This window comes from Antechinus flavipes, chromosome 3, assembly GCF_016432865.1.
Source record: "Antechinus flavipes isolate AdamAnt ecotype Samford, QLD, Australia chromosome 3, AdamAnt_v2, whole genome shotgun sequence".
NCBI lineage: Eukaryota > Metazoa > Chordata > Mammalia > Dasyuromorphia > Dasyuridae > Antechinus > Antechinus flavipes.
The window spans coordinates 419,412,958-419,433,103 of record NC_067400.1 but is presented as its reverse complement, the minus strand read 5'-3'; the positions used below and the strand labels follow the sequence as shown (position 1 = coordinate 419,433,103).

The following is a 20,146-nucleotide window of genomic DNA, read 5'->3' as shown; positions in this document are numbered from 1 at the left end:
TCTTAAGTCTTTCATAATTGCTATTAGAATATTGATTCTATAGAATAAATTGTTCTCCTGGGTTTGCTTACTTCACTCTGTATCATTTTAAGTCTTCCTGGATTTCTCTGAAATTGTCTCTTTCTAATAACACAGCATTATTCCATTCCATTGACATACCATAACTTGTTCAGCTTTTCTCCACTGGCACCTTCTTATTTTCCAGTTCTTTGCCACCATGAGAAAAGATGCCATAAATATTTTTATACACATTGATCTTTTCCCTTTTTCTTTAATCCCTTTGTTGTATTTAGCATTTGGCCTAAAAGTTTCACTGGAACCATCCTATGTTTTTTATACTCTGCTCCTCTGCTCCTCATTAGTATGGTCAGATTAGTGTATGGTAGGTACATTTAAGAAGTCTTTTTAAAAAGCTTTTGATGTTTAAGTCTTTTTAGAATAATTTACATGTATAGCAAAAATTTACAAAGCATTATATGTATTTTTATCTAGTTTTTTTTTTTTTTTTTAACTTATAACAATCTAGTGAGATGGATGCTAAAAGTATCGCCTTTCTACAGATTTCCCAAGTGAGGAGACTTAGGCCTGGCACTCTACCACCATCATGTTGCCTTTCTTTCTATTGGTACTGTTTGGTTTGGTCTTATTAACTCTTTTAAAAATATTAGTCAATGTTAAAGCCAGTCAGCAAAAACCAGGCCTTATTTTACAGATGAAAGTGCTTGAAAGAGCTTCATGAAAAAGACTTGACTTACTAACTAGCCGAGTTGGCAGGAATAATGTCCTTTTCAAATCCAATTTAGAGATTTGATTTCTGAGGCCATTTTATGAGACTACACTGTGCTCTATTCCTGTCACAGTTTCAGTCCAAAACTAAATGGTTTGTCTGGTCTCTTGCATCTCTCAACGGGTCTGTGCCGGGGAGTCAGTTCTGGATCCTTTAATGATATCTTTGTTTTGTGCTCATTACCCTTTTGTGTGAAGCCCTAAATTTTTGCCATTCTCTTCTTTATCTGACTCAAACATTTGCCACTGTGTTTCATTGTATTGCCCTACTATATACAACTTAACACATAGTAATCTGATCAAGGTCAAAGGGTCCTGCTGGCAATTGGTCTGTGTAACTTGGAAGAAAATCAGTCTGAGTGTGAAATAATCCAAACAGGGACCTGAATCAAGGATCCTCTTGGCTCTCTCTTTACCAGATATGTTCCACAAAATCTTCTTGTAGATCTGACACATAGCAAGATGGTTGCAAATATTTATAGTTCAGAGTAGAAGGACTTTTTCTTGCCAAACATTAAAAAACCTACTTGCTAATAAATATGCTATAATAGTATAGAAAATAATAATCCTATGGGCCACATATATAATAATAATAATGATAATAATTCTGTAGGCTAAAATTTAATGCACTATATCCTGTCCTTTTCCATCTAGGGAGCTGTCTTTTGGAATCAATTAAATATGGAATAATTTTTAAATGTTGTGCTTTTTTTTTTTTTAACCATAGCAATACATATATTTCTTTTCTTTGTTTTTAAATAGACATTTTTTTTCTCAAAGGTCACATGACTGGCTATCCTAGAGTTTTCTGTTCACCTGTCAGCCCTGTCTACTTATACAAGCAGACAAGCAATCAGCAAAGAAGATACTTCTTTTTCCAAAGACAAAAATACACATCCCATAAGATAGTTTTGCCTGCTGCAGTCTCTTCAGCTCATCCAGTTCCTCAGGTACTGTGAAACCCATTCTCTGCTACTTTTTTGTAGCTCTAGAAAGGTTGGCAACACAAAGGATTAAGTACACTGATTTGTTCTTTTGATTGTGAGGGCATGTACATCAGGTGTCTGTTACATGCTTTGAGATTTGACATAAAAACACTAGTGCTAAAAGTTCCAGCCAAAGGATTGAATCTGTTCACTAAGACTCTAACCTCCTCTAGAGTATTTGAATTTGCATAGCTATTTTGAATAAAGCACATATCATGTTTATTTGTTTGTTAGATCAAAGATTTGAGTTCTGAGTTGGAAATACCTCAAAGAAGTGGGTTAAAATTCATTTGTGACATATCTTTCCTAAACCCTACTTTCATAATTCTATTATTATTGCTGTTACTTTAAAATAATTTCTTTAGAATAAGTAAAATAGGATGTTAAAGCTCCAAGTATCCTTGAGATTTTCAGGGAATTGAAATCCTTGCAAAAGGCAATTGATCCATTTTTCAAAATTCAGTGTAAAGGAGGCATAAGAATCATGTGGGAAGAATCAGAAAAGCTAAAAAGAAGGAAACACTCATCATAAAAACAGACTTTTTTCCCCCTTCATTTAGTATTTTTCCCCTTATAATAAATCTATGCCAAGAAGAGTTTGTTTCTTAAAAGTTAAAAATACCATTTTGTTGATAAAGTTTGCTAAGATTGAGTAGACCCCCAAAAAACTATTCACTTTCAGAGCAAAGTACTCACATCTTGTAGAGAATAGGGATTTAGTACTTGATATTAACTATGATGGAGTAAGAATTTAACTTACTGGGTTGGAAAATAAAAACCTATTGAAATGTCAACACATTGTTTTTTAGCATAGTTCCAATAGTAACCATTGCCTGTGCTCTTGTTTAAAGCTCTTACTTTAGCATATTACCCACGAGAACTGAGTCTTGGTCATAAATTCTTTTAGGGAGACTTGGAAGGTCTTACAGAAAATTTACATTGTAGTCTCAGAAGAGGTAATATTTATTTATTCACAATAAAGTAGTGACAAATCAGAGCTGTGAGTTGGTGCTTGAATCAGAATGCTCTTGGAGGTACTTCCCATTAAGACAAAATAGAAAACTAATGTTAAGAACTTTTTGAGGTCCCTAAGAATTGCATCATGTTTTTCATGGAGAGGAGGAGACATTAACCTCAATGCCATTCAGTATTTACTCTGATTTTTCAATTGAATAGTGTTGTCTTCCTCAGCTTCCTGTCCTAAACTTCTGTGTAGTATTACTGTGTGCTATGAAATCATTCTTACGCAGTAATTTCTATAAATAGTTTGTAAAGTACCGAGGAATCCTTTGAGACTGAAAGAAACACTGTGTGTACAATATTATTTTTTTTTCTGAGTTCTGACCAAGAACTTGTGATAACTAATGTAGAATTTTCTAAGGGAAGGCTTGTGGACTTATTTTTTAATGATAAATAACAGAAATATTATAGATAATTTTGATTTAAGGGACCTATTTTTGTCAACTCCTTCTGCCTCCACCTCTCCCCTTATTCTTTACATGGAAATGGTTGCAAAGTAATAGAAAAGGATAACTTTTTCAATGAAGTTGACAGCCATCTTTTTAGATATATCCATTTAACTTTTAACTTTTGCACAAATTTTATAATTATGTTAAATTGATGAAAGTGCTCTTATTTAGCCATTTGGCTATTTTGAAATTTAGTAGCATCTTTCACCAAGAATGATGATGTTTCTCATGGATTTGGAGGGAAAAAAATGAAACTGTTTTGACTAGAAGTCTACTCCAGTCTAATTTAGATCTCTGCACCATGAGGTTAACAGAATATGTGGAGTCAATTCTATCAGGCCATGTTAAGTTCACAAGGGCAATAGAAGAAACACTGAGGCAGCCTTGAGGGTTTGTTCTTCGGGTTTGGGGAGGTCGGTGCTTCTACAGGAAGGGCAGAGTGCCATGAAGCAAAAGGCTGTATATGAGAAAATGATCCCATTGTCATGCTTAGGGTTCTGATCTTCATTTTCAATTCTTTTTCTCCAAGCACATAAAGAAGCCAGACTATGTGACGACAGGCATTGTACCAGACTGGGGAGACAGCATAGAAGTTAAGAAGGAAGATCAGATTCAAGGGCTTCGTCAGGCTTGTCAGCTGGCCCGTCATGTCCTCCTTCTAGCTGGAAAGAGTTTAAAGGTAGTAGCTTCATAAAAATTTAGATGAACTCTATTTATGAAGGCTTTCCTTTTTTTAAAAAAAAAAATCTTTTTAACTCTTATTGTGTGTATATCTGATGTTAGCTCTGGTGGGAGAGGGAGGTTACATTGGTTCTTAATTTTTAAACTATCAAGTTTACTGAATGATCATATGTATCGAAGGTTAAGCAGAAAAATTCTTAGGGATGCATTTCCCCAAGTAAGATTTAACCAAATGAATCAAAAACCTAAATTGTTTTGACTTTGAAACTTTCCCCATTTGCCCTCAGTTTACAATTATTCCTATTTTCCCTATCATTTTTGTGCTATATCTCACCTTTCATCTTCTTTTTCCTTGATGCTTGTTTTTCTCTGAAAGATTAATTATAATAGCTCATATTTATATAGTGCATTACAATTAACAAAACATTTTGTATATGTTACATCATTTGATCTTTGCAACAACCTAATAAAATTGTTGCTCATTTGTGTCTAATTCTTTTGTAATCCCATTTGGGATTTTCTTGGCAAAGATACTTGAAGTGGTTTGCTATTTCCTTCTTTAGTTTATTTCATAGATGAGGAATCTGACGCAAACAGGATTAAGTGGCTTTCCCAGGATCATACAGGTAGTAAGAGAATGAGTCTGGATTTGAATTCTGGTCTTCCTGATTTGAGGGTCAGCCATTCTATTTGCTGCACTACCCAGCTTCCCCTTCATGGTACTAATATTGTTGTCCCCATTTCTTAGATGAGGAAACCACATCCTCAGCACAGGGACATGAAACAACTAGCCTAGCCATACAGTAAATATCAGAAATGGGTCTTTACCCTCAACTGGAGTACAGAAAGTTCTGGTCCCCATCAGAGTAGCTTTGTTGTTATGTATCTTTTAGCCTTTACAGTATGGCTCTCACCATCCTTTAATAGTCTGGAATAACAGGATTCTTCAGTGGTTGCCTGGGATATCCTGTGGTTCTGCAGAAGATGGTGAAGAGTTTAGGGAAAAAGATTTGTAAATGAGGTTATATTGGTTAGCATCTACTTCCATGCAGGTAAGAACTCTTAGTGTGGGAGTAATTGGATGAAAGTGACAAGTTCTTGGCCGGGAGGGAAACAATTATAGTAGTAGTAGTAGATAATTTACAACAAAGAACATGATTTTTCTTATCCCAGCTTTCTTTGTGTGTTGTAAGTTGGGGAAGGATTTTCCTCCACTTATCTTCAAAATATTCTCATGCACTCACAAAATAATAAGTTTGAAGGGTTCTAGAGCAATTAAATGTCTTCCAGTGGGGGGGGGGGGGAGGGAACTAAATCATTTGGGAAATGGGGAAATAAAAATAATTCAAATGCTGAACCCCTTATTCAATAAAGTATTTATTGAACTCTCAGGGAAGGCTTGATACTATATAATTCTACCAAATGCTTATTGCACAAAATATGGATAAATAAGGATACTAGATGCTTCCCCACAGTTACAGAAAACTGATAGGCAAGAATAAAATTATGTCCTAGAAACCAGATATGGATTTTTTAAAATCACCCAATAAAGCAAACAACATTTTCAGTGATATCAAAGACTGTTGTTAGAAGATGGAAGTCCACAATCTTCACACAGTTTCCATCAAACACAATTTAATGTTTTGCCCAGATTAGGGGATACAAGGTTGACCTAGTTCTCTAACTTTATCATACAAATTAAGCCCTTGATTTCCAACATTACATCAACCCTAGAATTCTGACCAGTGGTGAAAATAGGAGAGAGACATTGCCTAAGAGTACATTTATAGGACCCGAAGGGTACAATAACATGTGTAATATTTAATTGCATATAGAGAATTTCCATGATCCTTCAAATTTAAAAAAAATTCTATTTCATAATAGGTGCTAACATATTAAGTAGCATGGTTCAAAATTTAGACCAGTATTAAAACTCATATAAGCCATTAAAATATTGTACTTAGGGTTTTTTGGCAAGACAAATGTTACTTCATTTCTTCTACCACAATCATATTTATTAAATAAAAGAAATAGATTCAACTGTCTCAGCATACTTTAAAATAAAAATTTAATGTTTTAGGTTGATATGACAACTGAAGAGATAGATTCTCTTGTTCATCAGGAAATAATCCGTCACAACGCCTATCCTTCACCTCTAGGCTATGGAGGGTTTCCAAAATCCGTTTGTACCTCTGTAAACAACGTGCTGTGTCATGGTATTCCTGACAGGTATTCATTTCTTAATAACACATTGTTCCCCTGCTCACTAAAACCTGAAACCGAGATCTACAGCCCCATGTTGAAAGACACTGGTTTAATTGAAACCCACCTGCAAGTTTCTGTAGTTACATGTGGTAAAGCACTGATTATGAAGTCGTATTGCTTCTAATTTGACAGAACACTTCTAAACCACAGCTTAAGGTCTCTTGAAGAAGCTTGTAGTTTTTAAAGAGGGGAAAGAAAGGATGGTGGATTTGTACATTAAACATTCCTTTAATCATCTTAAGTTCTAATGATGATAATGATAAGATGTGAATGTATGCAAATATTGGCCATCATCCCTTGATTTGGCTGCATGCAAAGCAATATCAGGCCACCAATAAGTAGGAGCTTTTGATGAGCAGTAGAAGATTTTCACACAATGACAATAAGTTTGAATTAGATGTTTCTTACAAAAATCCATGTGATTTATACTTGTTCTTTTAAGTAGCAAGAGCTGAAGATTAGATATAGTTATTCCATTTATTCCCTCCTCCACTCCAAATTATCTTTGTGTTTCATTGGTTTTTGTGATGGTAGTCATTAGGTGTTTATTTTTATGCTTCTTTTATTGAAGCCTGTCTATCACCATTATTTTTTTTTTTTTCTGTTTATGTTTCAGTCGACCTCTTCAGGATGGAGATATTATCAACATTGATGTCACGGTGAGTAAATCATATAAAAAATAGTCTTTGATCAACTTCAGAATTGCTGGTAGCAACAGGAAGAAGAGTAGATTGAAAATGTGGAATGCACAGATGGACGTGGTGTTTACTTCTAAACCCAGGAGCAAGCAGCTGGTTTCCTTTTTTGTTTTTAACTCTGTGTTTATTCCAACAAGACCCAGGCCTGACTTGAATTTAGGGCTGGAATCAGATGCACTGAGATCAATGTTGGCCTAAGTGAAATGTCAACCCAATCCTGCTATGTGTCATGTTTTTGAGAAGGTGTAATTGTTATTGATCCACTGTGTAGTTAATGCAGAGCGCCGCAGTACTGGGCAGCTGCTGAAGATAGATATGTATGAGATGAGCTAACATGAAGAAAGCCAGCATTTTTCCTTCACTCTGCCAAGATTGATCTTCCTCTTCCTGCTGATTTTGAGTGGGGCCTGTCATTATCTTACTCTGTCATTAGAGGCTACATTGGCCTGTGTATGTCAGTCTATTTGGACAGCAACTCTCTTGCTAGCAGTGTTCCCTACATTTATTAAAATCTCCGAAGGTAGTGTTGTGTTCCATTTCTGGTATAAAGAGTCTTGGACTCTATCTAAGCTCACAAGCAGAGAGCAGTTATCCCCATGAACTTAAGTTTTCACCAAATGGTTAATAGGAGTACTTTTAAATAACAAGGCTAAATCATCTAACATAGGAACTCCAATTATAGAAATACAAAGCTTTTATAATTCTCTTAGCCTTTCACTATTCTCAGAAATAGATTTATTTATCTATGCTGTTGCAGTTCAATGTGCTCAAAAGATAGCTTATTTTTAAGGATCTTCAAATTTTTGTTGCTTTCAATATATAATATACATCAGAGTCTTAATAAATAATAAAAACCAGTTGGTAATTATTTGAGAAAGCTAGCAAAATGCATTTTCATTTTATGAGGAAATACAATGACTATAGCTATGTTCTGTCTATACATATAAAATCATTTGAAAAGGGGGAAAATAGTTCAATCAGGCGTACAACTATTATGCTTTTTTGTATGACTGAATTAAATCAGTTATTTTGAAAATAGCCAGCTATTTGAATTGTCAGTCTCCCTCCCCTCTCAGAAATATCACCTTATGTGTAGGCAGGGCCAGTAAGTCTTTTGCAGTAGATATCTTAGTTTTGAAATGAATTCTGTTTTTCATTCTGAATTTGAACCTCTAACAAAGTATTTATATCTTGTTTAGAATACTTGAAGATTTGTTCCATATTCCTACTTATTTGAAATCTAGTTCTATTTCTTTCCAATTCAGAACTGTGTATTTTTTAAAAGTATTTTATAAATTATACTTTGAATAAAATCTTCTTTTTCCCTAATAGTCTCTTTCTTCAGCCATCAACTGATTTGAGATTATTAATTTGTTTAATTACTCCAAAGAAATCCTGAATATTTTGAGGGAGATGATCCTTAGTTTCTCTTTGAACAAAGAAAGAATACTCTCCTTTTTTGGATGTTTACTCAAAAATTTTAATGTTTCTGGCATCTGGTTGTCTTCAGGTTCACAAAACTCATTTGACAAAGTTAGAAATTTCAAGTGTCCAAAAATCCAGAGAAGTCTGATATTTGTTTGGAGGACTACATTCTCTGACTTTATACATTTTTCATAGAAAAGAAACTTATGATTTGTTCCTTCTGTTCAAGAAGGAAGAATAACTTTTTTTTACTTCTTTTAATTGAGCTTTTAAAATTCAAAAAATCAAATTCAAAGTAAAAGATATTTTGTACATGGAAGCTATGATTGGACTTAGTGTTGTCATTGTAGAGTTTAAAATATTGTTATTATATCAAATGTTTTCTCTTTTAAAATGATCTTATGTACTTTCAGAGAAAAATATTTCATACTAAATGAAAATTACCTGATCATTTTAAAAATGTTTTTCCACATACATTACTGCTTGATATAATGGACTTTAGTAGCAGCTTTATAAAATTTCCCACATACTTGGAAGGCATTTCATTTATCTCATTTAATCTTTCCATTGTCAAAAAATGAATTATAAAATTGAAGTCTTGCCCTTTTATAAAATTTTCCATAATAATTATTATTCACTTTTCTGTAGCACTTTTGGATTATAAAATGTTTTCCCTATGAAAAGGGAAGCATATTTTATAAATGAAGAAACTGAGGTCGAAAGAATTTTAATGACTTGCCCAGTGTCACTTAGCTTGTGAGCATCAGAGTTAAGCCATAAATCTAGGTTCTCTGATTATAAGTTCTTTGTTTATTCTACTCTATCAAAGTATTTTCTTTGTTAAATTGGAAGATTGATATGAAAATACTTTGAAAAGTAGAAAGGCATAATATATAGATACCATGTGGAAGAGCATTAAATTAGCAGTTGGGGATATGTGTTCTCTTCTAGCTCTGCTACTAACTTACTGTGTGATATAATCTGAACCTTAGTTTCTTGATCTATAAATTAGGATTATAATCGTACTGCATTACTAGGCACTCAAACCTGTTGAATATTGTGGAAAACCATATAAACGTGAAGTTTTATTATTAATGAAGACTTCACCTAACTAGAAAGATCAAGCACATGGAACTAAGACATGCCTTATTTTGCTTTTTCAAAATGGAGACACATGACACAGAAGTTGTTATCAAGAATTTATTCCAAAGCACGGTCTCCAGATTATGAGAAATGGTAAAGAAATAAGCCACTCTTCTCTCTACCCTCCTTGCCAACAATGATAGACAGTGATCCCTGATGTTCAAAGTGATGGTGACCCTGAGCTCTTACTTCTTCTTCTTCTTATTTACTAAAAAACAATTAAATTATGTTCAGCATCATTTTAGTTGTAAGTATATTTTACTCTATTAAAATGTTTAGGTTTGTTGTTCAGCAGCACTCTTCTAATTTCCATATGTTCCAATCTTTCCAGATCACTTGGGTAATTGGATATGTGACCTTGTACCTTAATTTTCACACCTATATAGATAATCACTAAAGTTTCATGCAGCCTTAAATTCTGTTCTGTAACTCTCTGTTTATTTATTTAACCAGAAAACATCATTCCCTAAATTTTCTAGATTAAACTATAGTCTATTATAATGTAACTCTTAAATATTCCCAACCAAAAATATTATTAAACTCTTAAATATTCCCAACTTTAAAACAATGGCATTAAATTCTCCTGTTGTATGTTAGGGCACTGATGCATTTCTCTCATTTCTTCTGGTATAATATCTTCACTTCTAAAATGTAGAATTAATAAATACATAGAAATACATGGGAAACCCTAACTATATTAAAGAAATTATTTCCAATATATTGAATGTTTCTTAGTTTTATAATCTTTTGTGTGTGCTCTCCCTGGCCCAAATTTTTTGTTCATTGGTGATAAAGAACTTTACGAAATGGTGTTTGAGGATGAGATTGTTATACTCACCAGACTTTTTTGTACTCAAAATATTAAAATGCCATTACTAATCACAATGCTAAAATATTGGCACATTATTAGCCCCTTGTTTATTTTAAATTTTGCAGTTTCATCATATAATTTCATTTTGAAAAATATTTGATTGAGGTCCAGTATTTTCATATCCCATATTTTACAGATAAATTTCATCTAACATTGTTTGGAGAGTTGCCTTGGTCAGAGGAAAGAAGTTGGGGACACATAAATCTATGAAAATAGATATATAATTCATTCAAAATATAACTTTATTGAGAAAGTGAATTTGACAACTAGAAAACATCTTGACATTTCTACCTGTAGGTCTATTACAATGGCTACCACGGCGATACTTCTGAAACATTTTTGGTGGGCAATGTGGATAAATATGGTAAAAAGTTAGTGGAGGTTGCCAGGAGATGTAGAGATGAAGCAATTGCAGCTTGCAGAGCAGGGGCTCCCTTCTCTGTAATTGGAAACACAATCAGGTAAGCTTTATACTGACAAGTAAAGGGAGGGTTGGCAAGTAGGACAAAGGTTATTGGTGGTTTGGTATAAAACTGATGACATGTTTTATGATTCAGAACCATCATTTCAGTCTGATATCAGTATGTGAACTGCCAGGCTGTAATGTTGTTCCCTGGGTAAGAAAAAAAAGGTTTTTAAAAAGTGACTTACATTGAGGTCAGTGAAGACAACTATGGAAACAGAACATGTCTACAAGGCTCTTTTGGTTTATACTGAGTAGGTTCATTCTGGTTTTATAGTTTCCCTTTTGCATAAAATTGCAAAATTTACTAAATTAATTTGACTAAGAAAACAATAGGTGTCCCAACACTCTGAGGGGTGGTGAGGAAGCAAAAAGTAAGGCTCATTTTTAGTAAGATTCTAACTAAAATGGGTCTTTTTATTGGAAAGACAACTAAATGTTCATCCTAGAGTTTCTTATCTTTCAAAACTGAGGTTAAGCAAATAATTGAAAAGGAAAACTCCTTTTTTAAACAGACCCATTTTTATTGTGAATCACTGTTTGTTTACACAAAATATTCTAGAGAAGTACGATCCATAAGGTTTGTTTTTGTGTATGTGTGTTTTTCTTTTCTAAATTCAAGCTGTTTCTATTACCCATTTTTAGATTTTTTTTCATAAATATTGCAAAATGGGGCATGTGGGGTTGGTTTTCATTAAAAAGCATCACATTTCACTGAAGGTGGTCACATTAGTAGTCTCTAAAAGTGCTTTTCTCATTAATATAAACTATTGAATATATTCTGTTTGCCTAAAACATGAAAGGCTTAGTCACCTTGGAAAGATGCTATCTTTTTTTTTTTTGTTTGTGAGCCTTCAGATATTTAAGAAAAAAGTAGGAAGATATCAGTTATATGTATTTATAGATTTTAAAATATTGTAACAGAGTCTACATCAAACTTTAGTAAAATCTCTTTGGGTTATATCTGAGAAGCTTTTATTGAAGACTTTGAACAAAATTGTGTTTTTGACAGTTTTAAATTATAGGCTAACTAGCCTGGGAAAAAAAGGATAGTGTCTTTCTGTTCTTGCCTAGGAAATGTTGAATCAGACCCCTACTGGGAAAAGAAATTTAATGCATATCTCACTATCTTACTGTCCATGAATATAATAGAAATGAATTCAAAATGCAGTTTTATTTTTGCAAATGGGATGAGTCGATAGATGCACCTCATATTTGTGAACACCTAGGGTTCAACAAATTCACTGGTGGTACTCTTGCATTTTAACCAAATTTATTCTTCAGTAGAAGGGGGCATAGAACACTAGATTCTTATTCAGGCATTCTATCGAGCTCTGCATTCATGGCTGTGTCTAAAGGGCATGTCAGCCTTTGATTCTCTCTGAGAGGTAATTATCCTTTTCCTGTCACGGAACAACAAATGATAGCTAACTACAGAGGCACATTTGCAGTAGTCACATTCATCAACTGCAGAAAAAAAAATTCAATTTAATTGTGCAACACAGCTGCACATAGGCTTTTTGAGCATTTCTGTTGTTCTCCCTGTCTTGCTATTCCTCCCTCCAGATCTATTTTTTAAACTTTTTTTCTGGTTATTTTTTCCCCCTTTTTGTCTCTTCTTCCATTTTTACTCTCTGTACTTTCTTGTTAAAGTAATTTTCCTTTGTGGCTCTCATTCTTTTTTCCCCATTGAAGGCTATGAATGTAGAAAATTATCACAATTACTCATATAATTGAGCCTCTTTGTAGCAAGTGCAACTCCGGTAGCCTTTCTCCATCATGAAAATGGTTTCATTATAGGGTTTTTCATATTCTCTGACACCATCTACACAGAGGAACAGGCGTGCAGATGAGATGTACTAGGAACAGGGTAGATCAGTAAGGTCACAGTAGGAATAATTAGCTCTGCTATGGAAAGAGCATCTAGGCCTTTTACTGCTACATAAATGTACTGTCCGTGGCTTTTAGTCACAAAAAAACTTACTAACAAATGGAGCTCCCGCCTACTACTTTGAAAAAAAGATTTGTATCAACACTACAATTTTCCATCATTAAGACTAATAACACAGAGCCTAGTATACATCAAGGGGAATAAAAAGAAAAATCTCACATTCAAGTGGCGGCTGGGTGCTGACCTTTGTTCCCTTTTTTTGTGTACGACTTAACTCTTTACAAAAAAGAGCCACACGCCACACCAACATGCAGGTGAACTCCAGCTAGCACTAGCAAAGCATGGCATTCAATTGGAAAATCTGATAAATCTCCATGCAGGATAATGCATTTCATTACATATTCACTACATTAATTCTAGCTATATAAAAAAAAAGGAAGAGTAGAATTGAAAGTGACATTGGATTTTTAGCTTTCTGGATGCAAAGGTCAGTTTTCTCAGACTATGAATTTGCATGCCCAGGCTTCTTTGAAAACCACATCAAGCATTGCAAGTACATTCACAAAAGTATATGAAAAATAATAGAGGATGAACTTTTTACTTTTACCTCAGTACACTTTTATTATTTAAATGCATTATATGTGCCATTTAGGGAAGAAGCCCCCAAAATTATTCTGATAAATGTTTGCCCTGGTTTGTTGAAGTAAGTTTTTGGATAGCTATTATTTTGCCTTTTCATATGCAAGCAACATTTTAAGAATAACAGTACAGCTAAAAACAGGTAGCATCCATAGCTAAAAAAAGAACTTGGAACCATTATAATCTGAAGGTTTACAAACCTTTCAACTCAGGCTTGCTAAAAGGCATTCTTCATCTTTAGCATACCCTTCCCCCTCCACAAGTGATCACACCATACGTACCATGATTTACCTGAAGACCATGAATTTGTTTTATTAACAACTATATTCTATATTATACATAGAGTCTTCAATACTAGGATAAGCTTTGAAATTCTGTGAGAAATGTGGAATAATAACTCTCTAGTATTAACGGATAAAACAAGAAAACATTGACAAATATATCTTTGTTAGAGACATCAATGGTACTAACTCATTGCCCTCAATAACTTGCTTGAAAATGTTATCATTTGTAGATAGACTTGTATTTCTAAGAATGTTGTAAAGATGCAGTTTTGAGCATTCCAAATATTTTACAGTTCAGTAAAAATAATTCATAGTCATAGGTGTAAATTCCATGATCAAAATCTCAATAAATGGTTTTTAAATGTTTAACTCATAAGTATATGTTTTGATATTAATTTAGAACAATATAAAGCAGATTTTTAAAAATAATCTGTTTCTATGAGATTATGCACATTTAAACAATAACTGGCTCAGGCAAAATAAGTCATTTTAATGTCATCTGTGATAGATTTTCCTTGACAGCTACTGTAAATTACAATTACACTGCTTCTCTCTGCACTTGAAAGTAAGCATTGCAATAAATTATCTTTTATTTCAATCCATCATGTCTGCTTTTCAGAAACAGAAAACCTCAAATAAAAGTTCAGCAGTATTGTAAGAAAAATACAGTAATTTGTGTTCCAGTTTGAAACAAAAAAGGTACCATTCTTTCAAAAAACAATTGTCGGTTTTCAAAAATATTACTAATTATGCTTAAACATTACTTGTTATTAAAGGGTCCCCTGGACTTGTACATTCCTTTAGTCAAAAACAAATACTTAATATAGAAGTATTTTAAAATTTTCAGGTGGTATTCTGTAACTTACCAAATCAGGTACTGTCAAACATTTCAAAAACATATATAAATGAAAAACCTTCATCAGTATGGGGGTTGGTATTGTCTGTAGCTTGTGAGAAAAATTCATTAAATCTATAACCACATGCATTCTTTTTTTTTTTCCCCTGGAAAGAGTATAACCATACATTTATTATTCCTTCATCCATTTGGAAAATGCTTTTGCAACCTTAAAAGTGTAAATGAAAGCTATTAAATAAGCCTAACCTTACTTCTTCTCAACCCCACCCCCCAGGAAACACCATTTTAGTTGACTACGAACACTTTTCAAAGAGAATTAGACTAAAGAAAATTATCATGAGATAAAATTCTTCTAGTGAGACATTTGAAGCTAGTAACTAACTTTTAAAATATTATATAGTAACATTTATTTAATTTATCTATTTATTTATTTTATTAAAGCTTTTTACTTTTCAAAACATATGCATGGACAATTTTTCAACATTGAAAAATTTGCCCTTGCAAAATCCTATGTTCCAGTTCCCCCCTTCCCCCATGCTCTCCCCTAGATGGCAAATATTCCAATATATATTAAACATGGTAGAAATATATGTTAAATCCAATATATGTAACATGTATTTAATTTAAAATAAATTTAAAGAATAAAATGTATAAAGCCCTATTATATCTGCTCCTGTCCTTTATCCTCACCCCCATCCTTCAATGACCTATATGAAGACTATCAAATTATTATTTTCTCAGAATATTTTCAGGTAGAAATTTTCCTTCCAAGTATATAGGTAATATTTTCCCCTCCCCATTTTCTTTTAAATCAGAGAAAATAACTATGGAAAAGCTTGTGCTGATAGCTTAAATTCAACAAAGGCAGACTTGCATTGGTAGTGTAATAGATGTGATACTTCACTGTCCAGGGCAAGAGAAGCATCCTTGCATTGAAATAGGTCCTGGCACTGCCACTTCTGGTACCACAAAGGAATTGCACCTAATTTTGCATCTCAGTGTTGTTAGCATTGCCATCTTCATTCTGAGTAAACTGGTTAGAAGGAGTACACTCACACACTGGATCTTTCCATTGCCAAACAGGGTTACATAATTTGTTTTAGTGCTAATATGAATGAGATTCTCCATTTATAACCCCTATATTGTCTGTGTATGTGAGGTTTCCAAATTACAAAAAAAAAAAAAGGCAAATAGCCACGTGATCTATTAGTAAGTATTCTCAGATTGTTGGAGGTAGTCATTTTAAACACTCATCTCATATTGTTGTTGAGGTTATTTTTTTTCCTTTGTCTCCAGGAACTGAATAGAAATACTAAATATAAATACTAAATCCCAATCCATCAGAAGCATATACTATGCCCCGCTCCAATTAATAGTCGCTGGAGATGAGGCAGAATAGATGGTATTCGACAAAGAAGTCAATAATACTTTTTCTGTTCTTTCTCTTTCCATTCATATTTGTATTCCTTTGGCCTCAGGAATCCATGATGCTTATATTCTGTGATAATGCTAGAACTAAACATTCTAGTAGAATCGAAAGGATGAATTGTTATAAAAAGATAAATTCAGAATGGTTTAGCCAGCTAGGTATGCCCACCATCTTTTATGAACAGCAGAAGATAGCTCAAAGACTATTTCACAATGCACATACTGCTTCTTCAGAAATGAACATACTTGACTCAACTCTTTTTCCTTTTTTTTTTCTTTGTAATACATTCTTAAAATTTGGAAGTGTTGCAAGCCAAGCATTTGAGGCCCTGAACCATCAGGTTTTGTTGTTGTGTTAGGGGAGAGGAGAGAGATAAGAAGGGTAGTGGAGAAAAAATACCATAATTTAACAGAAATTTATTAAGCCTTTCTTATCTATCAGGCCTTTTGCTAGATCATGTGAATACAAAGACCAACATAAAATTGAATCAAAACAGGGGGAAAAAATCCTGTGCTTAGAGAGTTTACCTTATTACTGGAAGAAAACAACAGATAACTAAATAGAAGATGTATGCCAGAAAATACAAAATAATGTCAGACTGTGAGAGGAAGGGATCATCTCTTCTGATATATCTTACTAGAAAATATATACTTAAAGGTAGAATCACTTATATTTCTACAATGCTTTAACTTAAGGTTTTAGAGAACTTTGCTTACTACCACCTTTTGAGGGGAGTAGTTCCATTATTATTATCCCCATTTTACAGATGAGGAAACTGTAACTTACAGAAGTTGAATGGTGGGTTCATGATTATATAGCTAATAATCCAAGATCAGAATAGACCCAGATTTCCCAACTGCTAATCCAGAACATTAGCTACTAAAACCTATTGCATTTCATGCTGTAGTAGAGAAAAACTCTGATTTTGGAATCAGAAAAGTTGGAAAGTTCCAGGTTAACATCTTCAGGGCTATATTGCACAGCTAGGTGGTGCTATAATGGATAGAGTGCCAGGCCTAAAATCAAGGAATATTCATTTTCCTGAGTTCAAATGTGGCCTCAGATACTAACTATATGATCCTGATCAAGTCATTTAATCCTATTTACTTCAGTTTCCTTGTCTGTAAAATGAGCTAGAGAAGAATATGGTAAACCACTCTAGTATCTTTGCTAAGAAAATCCCAAATAGAATCAAAGGGTAGATACTACTGAAAAACAACAGCAAATATTTCCCTGTTCAACAGAAAACTCCTCTTAGCTTCTTTGTTGTTGTTGTTGTTGTTGTTTTATCTGCAAATGAAGAATGCTTTGTCAAGAACAGTTCCTCTCACTGAGATATGTTAGTAGGGGCTGGACAACAATATCTGAATTCCATAAAGTGTATTTATTTTAAAATATTTGGTCCTCGTATTATTTTTACAATCTCTCTCCTCCCTCTCTTTATATTTAGCAGTGACTTAATACTTTTGCAAACCAGTGTTGGAAAAAATTTTTAATTGTGCTAAGGCTTATTTGATCAAAATGTAAAATATAAAACATACAGTAAAGCTTATAAAGTTTTCATAATCCTTTGGTCCCATGCTGTAAATTCTACCTTATATTCTTCTTGTAATCTCTTGGAATAAAATTATACTTGAATGAGAGAAAAGGTCCAAAAGAATTGCACTAGTAAAATAGCCACAGTGACTTCAGAATAGATGATTAAGAAACTTTGAGTCTAACTCAGTGTCTTAAAGAAAAATGAAAATGTCTTGAGACAGTGATTTTGCCAAAGATATGAAGATTCTAGCTCAAAAGCACTATTTGTATGATAAGACAATACCAAGAGTTCATTTGAAACTTAGATTTGGGTCTTTGTCCCATGGCACTAGCAAGGACTATAATTGCAGTGCCTCTAAATCCTCTGGACATGATTCATGCAGAGTAAATGTTCTGAATGTGCCACAAAGCCCTTCATCAGCATGAAAATATAAGTAGTTAATGGAAGGTGTATAAGTACTTATCTTTCCAGTACTCACAGAAATAAGTGTGTCCATTTGATTTAAAAACATGGCTTTTCACCCTTTTAGATGAAGGCTTTTTTTTTTTTTTTTTGGTTTGAATGTAGATCATATACTTAGTCTAAAGTAAATGCAGTCTAAAGCATATACATGTGTGTAAGCTACTCATCTTCAATGAACAGTACTGTTTGGTTTAATATAGTCTATGATTATGTATTTTTTATTAGTTTTATAAATGATATAAGACCAAGTAGAGTTCCCAGATGATCACATGGTGTAGATATGTTTATGAGAATACTGACAAAAAAGATTTGACTAGATATGACCTGCCTCTTTGCAAAATATATAATTCTTGGAAAGAGATTAGAATGAAAAGAATCAGGTAGGTGAAGAGTCAAAACATTTTCCAATTTATATTTCTTTTCTATTTGTTTTCTTCAAACCAGCAGTGACGTATGTAGTCTTTTAGTGAATCTCAGACAAAAGGAATGTAGATTTTGGTGTTCTGAATTCTATCTGCATAACCAATATATGCACTCAATATCTAGATATATTACAAATGCTTAGAAGTTAAAATAAGCCTCATTTAAAGCTATGCTGAATTAAATAGTGGGGAACAAACCATAGTGCCTATGGTTTGTGTATATATGTGTGTGTATGTTTCTACTTTCCAAACAAGGCAGGGGGTTAAATTTATTCAAGCATACTGAAGCAGCATTAATGTTATTATCTGACTAATGAATATGGTTATTTTTTTTTTAAACTTCAGAAGATTTTCTAAGTGACCATGTTTGACAAGTCTGCATTGAAATGATTGCCCTCCACATCTGTAAAAATAATACATCTCATGTTTGGTTACTTTTAAAGTCGAATAACCTGTGAAAATGGATTGCAAGTCTGTCCTCACTTTGTTGGGCATGGAATAGGATCCTATTTTCATGGACACCCAGAAATTTGGCATCATGGTAAGCAAATTAACTTAGGGGAAACTTAGCAGAATAGGAGTGTCGTAAGACCACTTTGCCCCAGAAGCTATGGACCTACAGACAATCCACTTTAACATTTTTTAACTTGAAAAAAACAAAAAACAAATACCACCAAAACCCCAAACTGCACACCCATAAAACCCCACTTACTCTTAACATCACATTATGTTACTGGAGTAGTGCCCTGCAGTTTTTCAATCTTAAAATAAGGTTTATTTTTTGCTTTATGTTTCTCCTGAAGAGTGCTTGGTTAGAAGAGAGGGGAATATTTTTCTTTTAAAAAGTTACTCATGATAAAAACCAAACTCTACTACATCAATATCCCAGCATGCTCATATGACTGTTTTCTGTTTTTCTTTTTCTTCCCCCTTTTCAAACTGCTGACTGTTGTGGTTAAACTTCATTACATCCTACACAGTGCTGACAGCTGATGTATTTAGCAGCATGTACCTACCTCTTTAGTGAGTTCTAGGTTGTAACCCACCTCTCTACTCCTCCCTCCCTCATGTTCCTCTATCACCCCTTGCTTCTCACTGCCGGTAGGTAGTGTGTGCCCTCCAATGTAGCAGGGAAAGGGAGTGGTAGTAAGGAGAAGTAGAGTTATGCAGAGGGAAGTGGGAATGAGGAAAGGAAGTAGTGTTTTGGATAAGACTGATAGGTTTAAAGGATGGGAGCAGAAGTAGGAGTGGGAAATATACGGGTATAGTTATAAAAGAAATCACATACACAAAAAGAAAGTTTACTTCTGGCCTTGAGATTTGCCTAGACTTAGGGCACTGGAAAGGGTGAAGAAATCACATGTGGGCATCAAGGTAGCCTTTCCTTCCCCCCCCCCCCCCCCCATCACCTGTGAGCATCAAGGAGCCTTCCCTCCCCCAATCTTTAAGGGATTTCTACATCCACCAAATACCCTACCTTAAGCCATCCAGTGCCAGCTCTCTAGTCACAACTTCTCATGGAAGGGCAGAGTAATGTGGGGGAGAAAGTTACAGTACCTTGGTGCTGTATTGTGATTTTTTTTTTTTTTTAAAGATAGCCTTTCAGATCAATTTACTGGAATTAACCATCTGGAAGAAATTGTGCTAGTGTAACCGAGTAGTTCAGAACCCACACTTGGCCAAGCACTGAGTTTCTTTCTCCTTAATTGCACCCTGCAACAGTGCCCTAACTCATATATTCAGTATCTGAAATTTGTAGAAGGGACCTGGGTAGCAAAAAGGCTATAGAGATTCCCTGGCTAGGTGTCCCCAAAGTCCTCCTGCTGCTGCTGTTGA

The 20,146-nt window shown here is 33.9% G+C and overlaps 1 protein-coding gene across 1 annotated transcript in view; it reads left to right on the top strand.

Annotated features, from left to right (window-relative positions):
- Positions 1-20,146, top strand: part of METAP1D (methionyl aminopeptidase type 1D, mitochondrial) — a 102,112-nt gene that overhangs the window by 79,650 nt on the left and 2,316 nt on the right. Inside the window, exons 2-7 of the mRNA XM_051991095.1 lie at positions 1,567-1,736; positions 3,771-3,920; positions 6,003-6,151; positions 6,804-6,846; positions 10,622-10,785; positions 18,754-18,851. Of these exons, the coding sequence (XP_051847055.1) occupies positions 1,567-1,736; positions 3,771-3,920; positions 6,003-6,151; positions 6,804-6,846; positions 10,622-10,785; positions 18,754-18,851 (774 nt within the window). The remainder of the gene's footprint in view (positions 1-1,566; positions 1,737-3,770; positions 3,921-6,002; positions 6,152-6,803; positions 6,847-10,621; positions 10,786-18,753; positions 18,852-20,146) is intronic.